The following is an 11,095-nucleotide window of genomic DNA, read 5'->3' on the forward strand; positions in this document are numbered from 1 at the left end:
CGTTTTAACTCACTTTCACCACATTTTGCTCGACGACTGTTATACAGACATGTCTTTGGTCATGGCTGCTTCCGGCGTAGGGAGGCTCCACCACAGCCGTCGTCTTTCCTTCAATGTGGCCGTTCGGCGTGCGATTCACACTGTATGTTCTGACAACCCTCTCACCTCGAGGGTGAGGGTTTGTATTCTGGATCGAGATCCTCTGGAATGTGGAAGAGGTCACACGGAGAACCTATGGATGTTATTTATTCCTATTCATTTTCCCTTTGCGATTCCGTGGCGTTTCGTATAGATGTTTACTCTTGATCTAGGGTTTGGGCGTTTGGAGATGTTCATCCTCTCTGTTACGAAAAATGGAAAAACAGGGAAGAAGAGAAGGGACATATCGGCCGAATGTTAGGGTTTCATACAAACTGAACCCTTTTTGTCTTCATATTACCTCCGTCGGGTCGGTTAGGGTCCGACCCAGATCCTTAATCCGTGGCCTTTCTCCATAAATGCTTGGACCGATCCACTTTTGGGCCTTCTCCTATTCATGGCCCGTTTGCCTATTTTTATTTTTATTTTTAAAACTTCCACCCCAGTTTCGTGTCTTATACTAATGAATGCGTTTGGTTTCCAGCGGACCCTTCATGGCCTGGTGGTTGAGGCTCCTGTTGTTTTACACCAGGTCACGGGTTCAATTCTTGTCATGAGCATTTGAATTTACTTGTTTTGTTTTGTGTTATTGTCACGTTATTTTATTTAGTTTCCTAACTTTCTGATTTGGGTTAGCCATTTTGTATCCTCAATTTTATTCAAATTACCTTAAAACACTTATTAATTTTATATTCATTTCCATTTTAAATGCGCAAAGAAAAAACTTATTTATTTACTTGTATATTTATATTCGATTGATTTGGGGATCTTTTTACATCGAATCTTCGCGAGGGTATATATGCAACTTTCGTTGATTTCAAACTTCCATGCTTCGATGATTTTAACCTCAAACCTTCACATTAGCCTTTTTTCTTTTGGATCTTTTCTAAATAAAATTGGAAGAAAAAGATTACCTGGATGGAATATCCAATCGTAATCCCGAATATTAGGACCAAGTTGTAAGAGCTTGTAAGCCATAAGTATTTGTCTTCTCTTCAAAACACCCGTAATTATTCAAACTTCTTTTCTAAATAAAATTGGAAGAAAAAGATTACCTGGATGGAATATCCAGTCGTAATCCTGAATATTAGGCCCAAATTGTAAGAGCTTGTAAGCCTTATGTATTCGTCTTCTCTTCAAAATGTTTGTAAATACTCAAACGTCTTTTCTAAATAAAATTGGAAGAAAAAGATTACCTGGATGGAATATCCAGACGTAGTCCCGAGTATTAGACCCAAGTTGTAAGAGCTTGCAAGTCATAAATATTCGTCTTTCAAGCCCAAAAATACACCCAACCAATCGAACTTTTTTCGCCGCTGTGCGATTGATTGGAAAAAATCTTTTCATAAACGAAAGACACCTTATCTTAAGGTGATGTAAAGCAATGCTTCGGCCATAATTGTTGAGTTGAGATAAGTGACGTTTCTCCGAATGTTGATTTGTAAATCCATTCGATGTGTGGTATACGTCCGCTCCTCATCTGTTTTGGGTAAAACAATGTTTTTGTCGATTAATACAATATAGCTTTCGCTAAAATCGACCAACAAACAAATATTTTTCTACCCAGAACTACGTAATCCTTGAGTTCTCTATTGAGATACGTAGGAGCAGGATTGTGAAATCTTGTCAGGCCTATTAATAAAAAACCTAGGTTTAGTCCCCTTCGTTTCCAAATCCAAAAACATCTTATATTTTCTTTTGATCCTATTATTCTTTCCCTCCTAATAAATTCGAGAAGCCTAACATTTCAAGCTAACATTAACGCGCACAACTAACCTAATGGTTCCCGTTGAGTACAATAGACGTAAGGGGTGCTAATATCTTCCCTTTGCGTAATCGACTCCCGAATCCTGATTTGGTTGCGACGGCCATAATCATTGTCGTTCTTTCTTGGGTTTTATCGATATTTCCCCTTTCCTTTTTAGGAATAAATAAAGTTCGGTGGCGACTCTGTTTAGTCCATCATGCAAGCGTGCGATTGCGCTTCGTTAAGTCGTCTTCTCATTTTTTGAGGTGCGACACCTACCTTTGATCATAAATCATTCACCCAGTGACATATTATTCCTTTGACATCGAAATACACTTTATTTAGAATTTCATATATACCCTTTTAGGACGCCTAACGAAAAGTCCGCGTTTTTATCTAGAGTCGCTTGGCCCATCACCCAAACATCTCCATGGTACGAATCCCATTTTTCTTATGGATTCCAATACACTTTCACTTTTCAATTTCAAACAATACTCCTTAAGTCACTTGTCACTAGGTATTCATTTCTATGACTTCGGTCACTTCATTCCATTCATCTTTATTGAGGCATCCATATTCTTCCTTCATTAACCTTATATGATATACCTTATTCTTTGAGCCAAGTATAATGTACCTTTGAGCTCCATCTTATACCTCCTTGTGAATCTAGAGTTATTTGGCCCGTAACCCAAACACCTAATTCCTTCTTTTCCCGTTGTTCCAATACAGTGATACAACACTGTAGGCCCTCACTTGTTGGTTCATACCCGTTTACTCTTGGATTCACGTTTTCACCTCTTGTTGGAGCTCAAAACACTATTCTTTGGTTCAAACCATATTTCGATCACACTTCTTTCCACCTCCCGCCTCTAGTTCCTTGAACTACGAAGCTCTGAATTCCTCATTTCACTATGAGGATACGTAGGCACGAGGGGCCCAATCCTCACCGAGTAACTTTATCTATTTCTCTTCCTTCCCCCATTCTTCTGCGAGTAATCTTTAGATATCACACCTATTCGAGCGAGAACAATCAAAACGGTTCCTATGGAGTACCATGGATGTTTGGGGTGCTAATACCTCCCCCTTGCATAACCGACTTCCTTACCCAGTATATCTCTTTCCCCCGGGGTTTTATCAATGTTTTCCCTTCCCTTTAGGGATAAATAAAGTTTGATGGCGGCTATGTTATATGTTCGAGCATGCGATACATTCAGGTATATTTCCGCTAGCTTCAGGTGCAATGTGATATTCGTTCATCTTTCAAAGGTTCTTGATCCCCTTGAGGAGGTACTCTAGTAATGGATCTTCGCTAGAAGTTGTTATGGTATGAATCATATTGATGATAGATAATTGAGGCGACGCAAGACTAGAAGGTTAATCGGGGACCTTCAATATGTTCTTGAAGGTATTTTCCTCAACTCTTCGGTAATTCTGACGCAAATTTGAGTTTGAATCTAGGATGATCTGTTCGTGGAATTTTTGTAGAAATAAGAAGTTCAGAGATCTAAGGAGTCGAAGTTGAGAAGTTATTTGATTGGATCAAATGTGATAGATCTTAGTGTTCGATTTTGAGTGCTCTTGACTTGAGAAGGTTTCATACTGGTGAATTGAAAAGCGAATGTAAGATCGTGGAAAACGTATGAATCAGAAGTCGATTCCCACAGACGACGCCGTTGTTCCATACTGGAACTAGAAATAGTTGAAATAGGTGGTGAAGAATTCGGAATCGGTGGTGCTTGTCTCCGATACGGCGGCGCAGGGTTGGTCTGCAAGGTTAGCACTCCAACACCCAAGCCTGTTTAAGATCAAATATGATTTTAAGGAAAAATAGAAATTACAAAGTGTACGTTCCGTGTGATATGATTTTATACCTTGAATTAAGTAGAATGGATTTGCCGTGATGTAAACTTCAACTATTTAAGTCTTTGGCTGGTCCAAAACACTTATAATAAAATTTTGAGTTCTAAAATAGAAAGGAAAAGAAATGAAAAAATAAATAAATTGTAACAATATTTTTTTTGGACAGTTTAGTTATGCAAAACCAGTCCCGTTGTTACTATGATTTTATCCAATTTTTTTTCCAGTTGAACCTCTTTTATATCAATTTTGTAATACTAGCAGTTTGTTGGTACAAATTGAGCTGGACCTGACCACGTATCCCAATTCAACCAATTCAATCGAACGATCCAATTTTTAAAATATTATTTCTAATTATTCAAATATTTAAATTTAAAATATTATTTTGATAAAATAACTTTGAATTGCATTAACATTTGTTACCACCCAACTAAAAATTTCAAAAATCATACACTCTCCCAAAATAAGAGTCACATTAAAAAAAATTTTTTGTCCCAAAATATTTATCACTTTACCTTATCTTATCGGTGTAATTTTAATTTTTATCTTTCAATTATACTCTATATCTAATGCATTTAATTTATTATTTTCTTACTCTACATTAATGCTAATTCAAATACACAAACGTTGATCAGGATAATTTGGTAAATCATTATTTTTTCTTTTTTATTTATTATGTTTTCCTAATTTATGTGAAAATGTCAAATATAATACTCCGATCCTAAAAAAATTATATTTTAATTTTATTGAATAAATAATGTATTTGAATTATATTAAATGCATTAATTGTTCAATAAATTTAAAAAATTATTTTTTTCTTATAAATAGCACGTAGGACTAGAGAGGTCCTTATTTTGAAATCTTCTTAAATTTTTGGGAAACATTTAACCTATTATTAATAATCCTCAAATATCACACAGTATCATTTTCCAGTAATAATTTATCTTAAAAAATTAAAAATTAAAATAAAATTTATCTAAATATATTGGTATTTAATCAAAATTCAAAGGGAATGTGTATTCCACTAAATCTCATTTTTATATAAAAAAAATAACATAACTGAATATATTATAATATAATTTTAATGGATGACAATGTAATTTAACTTGCACGGAAAGTGCATTATCTTTAACTTCTTAAAAATTTATAGATACATTGATAGTTGGAATATGTAATTACTTGACAAAAATAAATAAGTAAAAATGTGTCATTCTATTCCAGTAGTAGTTCCTCATAGACCATCCTAATATATTAGTACCAAGCCAAGCGTATTGACGAGTTCGTAGGTGCATTATTTGGCTTGGAGAAGAGTGCTAATAATCAGAAGAGAGCGAAGAAGAAACCATGAATGCACCGGATCGTTACGAGCGTTTCGTCGTCCCTGAAGGCACCAAAAAGTATCTCTTTCTATCTATCTCAATACTTTCATTTCAATTACAACTCTCTTTTCTGATTCATTTCATTTCTACTAAATCAAGGGTTTCTTACGAGAGGGACACCAAGATCATCAATGCTGCTTCTTTCACCATTGAAAGAGAAGATCACACTATCGGAAACATCCTCCGCATGTACTCTTCCTTTTAATCAAACCCTAACTTTTTCTATTTTTTCTATTTTGTTGATCTCGACTTTCGATGTCTTCGTCTTCAGGCAACTCCACAAAGATCCCAACGTGCTTTTCGCTGGATACAAGCTTCCTCATCCTCTTCAGTACAAAATTATTATTAGGGTTTGTTGCAACCTATTTCTTCCTAATTTCCCCCCTTTTTAATTAACTTCTTTCTAATTATTATTATTAGCCTTTAAACGTTAAATTAAGTTATTCATTATTTGCTTACACTAACTAGGAATTGCAAGTTAATATTTCTTTATATCTGTTATGTCAATTTGTTGTTATTTTTGCAGATACACACCACCAGCCAGTCTTCACCAATGCAGGCATACAACCAGTCTATTAACGATCTTGATAAGGAGCTTGATACCTTGAAGAGTGGTTTTGAGGTACAATGTGTATCCCTTTCTTTTGTTCTTTGTCCGATGCGTACACGTATTTGTTTACTCTCCTTTCATGGCAATTCTTGTACATGTTAAATAGAGTATTAACGGCATTACTACCAGGCTATGCTCGTTAAACTTTGAAAGTAGTAGCAGATTTTAACTTTAGTATTCTAGACTTGTCATTTGACCTTGTGGTCATGGAGAAATATGGAGATTGGCCTAGGTTCGGCATATATAACTCATTTTAGGTATTAGAAGCCTTATGCATGCGTTTGGTAATGGTTTGTAGGGGACGTGTATTCTAGAACAGAAAGTTGATAGTTTTGGTTGCATGTATTTGGATTATTTGGAAGGTGAGGAGTAGAAGGATATTACAAAGTAAGTAGTTGATATTGAAAACATTGTGGAGGACGTGAAAATTTTAGCATGGAATTGGTTGGATGTAAAATCAAAGGGATTTAATTATTCCATTTACACGAGCATGAATAAGTTGTTCTGGGCAAAGTTTGAAATGTATTGTAAGAACTTAGAACTAGTTGAGTTTTGATTGGAAAGAGTAGTGAGTTTTTCAAGAGGTCAGTGTGCAAGTGGAATGATCAAAGGAGGTAAACAAAGATGTAAGATGGATAAGATATGTAAGATGCCTAATCTTTGATCTGGTGATGTCCTCACGTGATAATGCATTATTGGAGCTGCTAACAAGATTGTCTGAGATATTTGTATTTATAGACGTAATTTCTCTGAATTTTATAGGCTTTCTTACATCATCCAATACAGTAATCTAACATCACTTTATCAATATTGGATTGAAGAAAAGTATTTGGAATTAAGATAATGGGATTGAAGGTACTAGAATGTTGGTGTTAAAGAAGGCATTGAAGGCACATGACATTGAAATTGGTTGCAATTCAGGAGTTGTTAGTGAAGTGGGAGGAGTAGGAGTTATGATAAAGAAAATAATAGGAGTGGATATCGAACTCCGTTGTTGTCGTATTGAAGCTTCTTTTTATATCATTGTTACTACATAATAAGATGGTGCTACATATGATAGTGAAATCGAAGTTGACACGGTCTGAATTTTGGTAGAAATGAAATTCTGCTCGTTGATGTGATAGTATGCGAGAAGTAAGTAGGAGAGACAGCATGGTGTCATTGTCTGTGAGTAGTGTTCTCTGCTAAAGTTTGATGCATTTGGTTCAGACTTTGTTTGTACCATACATCAATTTTGTTGATCAAACATTCTCGTATATTTAGAACTGTAGAGAGTAATAAGAAGCATGCTTTGCTTTTTGTTATCATGGCCCAGTATTTTTGAGTCGGCTTATATATAATTCTGTTGAAATATACATATTGGTTACTTATCTCTCGGTGGAATGGGGAAATTGTTACATGCTCTTCTATGTCCCAGTATTTTTGAGTTGGCTTATATATAACTCTGTTGAAATGTACATATTGGTTACTTATCTCTCGTTGGAATGGGGAAATTGTTACATGCTCTTCTATGGCCCAGTATTTTTGAGTTGGCTTATATATAATTCTGTTGAAACATACATATTGGTTATTTATCTCTCGGTGAATGGGGTAAACCGATAGCTGATTCTGTCAATTATTCTTCTTTAATTTGTTTTAAGGGTACTATTAGTAACATATTCAAAATTTTAATTGCAGGCTGAGTTGTTGAAGTTTTCCAAGGACTATTGATTTACAACAGTCAAGATGGAAGTTGTGTGACTTAGTAACCTTTTGAAGATACTGTGGCAGCAGATCAGTCCAGTTAAATCATATTAAAATAGATATTTTGTATGGAATTCAAAGTTATATTAACAAAAATGCTTTAGAAGGAGGATTTGCACTGTGTATTAAAACAACCAACTACTAGTTTATTTCTGTTCTGTCACATGGATCTTGTGAATCATGGATTTCATGTCTAAATTTTTATTTACTGGGTTGAGTTTACTCCCTTGTTAAGAAACAAATCAAACACGGGGTATTAGTTTTGAAAGGAGTGTTCCAAGATGAACATACTTGAAGTCAGCATGATAAGAATCTTGTCATATTTTACATTTATCTTTACAATTTTCACAAGTGAGTTCCTTTCTACAAATTTTCTGTTGCTATACAATTAGTATCTATCTCTACCCTACCTATCCATCTACACCTACATGATGTTGAATTCCTCATCAAGGCCATCTATTTCTCCTTTATGTTTGTGTTGTTGGATTACCAACACAGACACTGTTGTCGAGAAGTCGGGTCCTGAAAGGACATCCCCTATTGGTCCCAGTTCTGGACACTGTTGCCAATCATTCATCCCCTTCGTCAATATTGAGTTCAGCCCGCCTTCTCTTCCTACAATAACTAGTGAGTATTGTCCTTCAAATGATCTGAGAGTAGAAAAAGTCTCAGCCGCATTAGCAAGGTGTTTCTCTATATACGAAATTTGACCACTGGAAATATGTTTATCGTAAAACTGCGCAAAGCATTCATCGTCTAGGCCCATTTCTTCAACTTTCTCTGAGAGACTTACCCTGTATGCTGCCATTCTTGAAGATTCCACACTGGTATCTACTAAGAATCTTATAACTGTGAGTTTTACTCCTTGATGCCCTGCTACACGGCCGGCATATGCAAGTGCTTCTCTATCATCTTTTCCACCAATGAACACTGTTGCCACATTGAATGATACTTGAGTCTTTGATATTGTTTCAAAGGATCCTAAGCCTCTGTTCACTAGAATCCCCACGGAACAAGGAGCACTCTTCAATAACTGAGTATCAAAATATCTATTAGGAAAAATGCTTTTTAGTAGATAAGTTTTTTCCCCATAGGATGAGATGTACACATAAAAATGTGTAGTTTTCATGTTTGAATGAATGAATAAAAATGAGATTATAGGTTCGAGTTTCTGACATTACCTTTCTGTTCACATATCTGAATCCTTGATTTCCACCATCCAATTTTCCATCATTAGTTTGGTTCCTGTGGAATGGTAGTATGATAAGAGCAATCATCAAATCCTCTGCCAAAGTGCAGATATCCTGTGCCATGTTATTGATCGTTGACACCGCCAACGTTCTTTTGAGCGTAATGCCATCACCATTGTCATTTATATAAGCTTGAAACGAGCTAGTTATTTGGTCTCTCATCTGCACAACATCCTTATCTTTCACATTTGTTGTTTCTACTCCTTCACCTCTTTCTACTGTGACTGCTATTTGATCAGTTAGCTCAATCATTTCTGTGACATATACCAGAATGCCGGGGTCTGATTTCCCTCTTGAGATCTCCATGAAGTTGATGGAAGCAGAAATGTTGTCAGGTCCATGAAGGCATAGCAGAATTCTTAGCTCACTTGATGGATCCAGCAATTGGAGCGACATCCGATGCATAGGCAATTTTCTCTTGGCGCGTCTGATAATATGTGCTACGACTGCGGGGAGGTGCACCACTGTGAAAAATATTGCAATCACCAATGCAATACCTGACGAAGTATCAGAGCCGCAACCCATCTGTAATAAAAAAGCTAAACCATGAGATTCATTCAATGCTAAAATACCATGAGATTCATTCAATGCTAAAGTATGATTTCTGTTATGACTCCGAAAAAGTGTAACTATTAGCTATGCATATTTAAATGTGACGACATGTGAAATACCACCCGACATGCCTTCTTTATGAAGTACATCTTGAATTGACACACAAAGGAAAGAATAATGAAACTATTTGAGATTGTGAAGAAGAATGGAATGAGGAGAAAACACTTGCCACTTTGATAGCCATGTAGATATGAAAATGTCCCTTTGTGGTGAGCAACAATCCAATAGCAACAGATTCAGGCCAATGAAATCCAAGTATTACACCAGAAACAACTGTTCCAACAACTTTACCTGCCATTACTATTACAATAGGGCCAAATATTTTTACCCATGTCCATAATTCTCTTGGCTGAAACAGCCTAAAATCAGCTGCATTACCCATCCACAAGAAAAAAATGGGAAAAAATATAGTTGTCAACAAATAATTGATTTTGCTAATAACCCATTTCGAAACTCTTCCTTCCCTAGGAAAACATATTCCTGTTATAAATGCACTTAGAACTGGACTATAGTTATATAGTATCGATGAAGCGCAACTCATCACCATGAATGCAATTGACAATACCAAGTGTGAGCCTTTCATAGGTTTCCCTTCAGGATTTTCATTGTCAACCCATTTCATAAAAACCGGCGAAACTGTTGCTGTGAACAATGCCTGTCCCAGAACAGCGCTATTCATTACGATCGCCTTTTTGATACGTCCTTTTTGCTCCATATTGGTGCAAAACGTGTCCAACGGCATTGATATATAGCCGATTGAAAGAAGCAAAGAGCATATAAAATCCGAATACATTCCTGCTGCTATGATGAGTTTCCCTATATCCGACTTTCCTATGTTGAGACTGGTTATGAGGCGGGTTAGGACGGGTGATGCCGTGCTTGAAAGAAGACTTGAGAGGGAGAGAGTGAATTCTAGTATATGGTCATCCATTGCGAAGTAATGGAGAAGTGGTGCTGCGGAACCTGCTATGATGAATGTGATGATTACTCCTGCATAAGCAACTTGAGCTTCTCTAGTAGGTTTCTTGAAGAGTACGTAAGGATCCATTTCTACCCCCAAAGCAAACATGTAACACATCATGCCAAAATCAATGATAAATCCAAATGTATGGTTGAATTTTCCATATAGATCACGTAAAAACGGCACATTTCCCATTAATAGCCCGACCTGCATTAATAAACACCAACGATAACGTAAAAAGAAACTCATTTTAAGTTGTTAGTCCAAACCCTACATTCATATATTGTATTGCTGATCTCGCATATTCGATCAAGATCAGATGACTTGTATTTTGACTTGTATTATGGATAAGTTTATTATGAAATGTGCGATGATGGTTCATTTTGAGAAGGAAACTCACAATTATGTCGGACGTAATACGAGGTTGTTGATAAGGCTTTAGAAGAAAATGTAGACCATTGCATGCAATCACCATTGCCATAAACATAGCAAAATTTTTGCCTAATAGAAATATGAGGTAGCCTAGCTTTTCTGAGCATTGTGTAAATGCTATTGCCATGCTGAGATTTATTAGATTTAACAATAAATCTTGGTTTTCTTATTTTTATTTACAATCTGATTACCAAGTAGACAAAATTTTCTTCTCATTTTTGTTTTGTTGATGATGAAAATGTTGCAAATTTTTTGTGTAAATCTTTTGGAAGAAGCGAGTGGTCGTGATTCATAGCTTAGTTTGTAGTTATTGAATTGGAGAATATAGATTGCAAGAGGAAGGTAATAAACCGAAAAACATGGATT

The 11,095-nt window shown here is 35.9% G+C and overlaps 2 protein-coding genes across 2 annotated transcripts; one reads left to right on the plus strand and one right to left on the minus strand.

The window, feature by feature from the left end:
* The first annotated feature begins 4,857 nt into the window (after window positions 1-4,857).
* Window positions 4,858-7,696, plus strand: LOC127101418 (DNA-directed RNA polymerases II, IV and V subunit 11). The gene is made up of 5 exons (XM_051038843.1): window positions 4,858-5,139; window positions 5,221-5,310; window positions 5,393-5,471; window positions 5,648-5,743; window positions 7,409-7,696. Exons 1-5 carry the CDS (start codon window positions 5,087-5,089, stop codon window positions 7,439-7,441), a joined length of 351 nt encoding a protein of 116 aa, XP_050894800.1. The 5' UTR covers window positions 4,858-5,086; the 3' UTR covers window positions 7,442-7,696.
* An 88-nt stretch (window positions 7,697-7,784) lies between these two features.
* On the minus strand, window positions 7,785-10,856 carry LOC127101417 (cation/H(+) antiporter 28). The gene is made up of 4 exons (XM_051038842.1): window positions 10,698-10,856; window positions 9,506-10,504; window positions 8,656-9,249; window positions 7,785-8,507 (listed from the first exon to the last, which is right to left on the minus strand). Exons 1-4 carry the CDS (start codon window positions 10,854-10,856, stop codon window positions 7,899-7,901), a joined length of 2,361 nt encoding a protein of 786 aa, XP_050894799.1. The 3' UTR covers window positions 7,785-7,898.
* Between the last annotated feature and the right edge of the window lie 239 nt (window positions 10,857-11,095).

The sequence above is a fragment of the Lathyrus oleraceus genome, chromosome 7 (assembly GCF_024323335.1).
Source record: "Lathyrus oleraceus cultivar Zhongwan6 chromosome 7, CAAS_Psat_ZW6_1.0, whole genome shotgun sequence".
Taxonomy (NCBI): domain Eukaryota; kingdom Viridiplantae; phylum Streptophyta; class Magnoliopsida; order Fabales; family Fabaceae; genus Lathyrus; species Lathyrus oleraceus.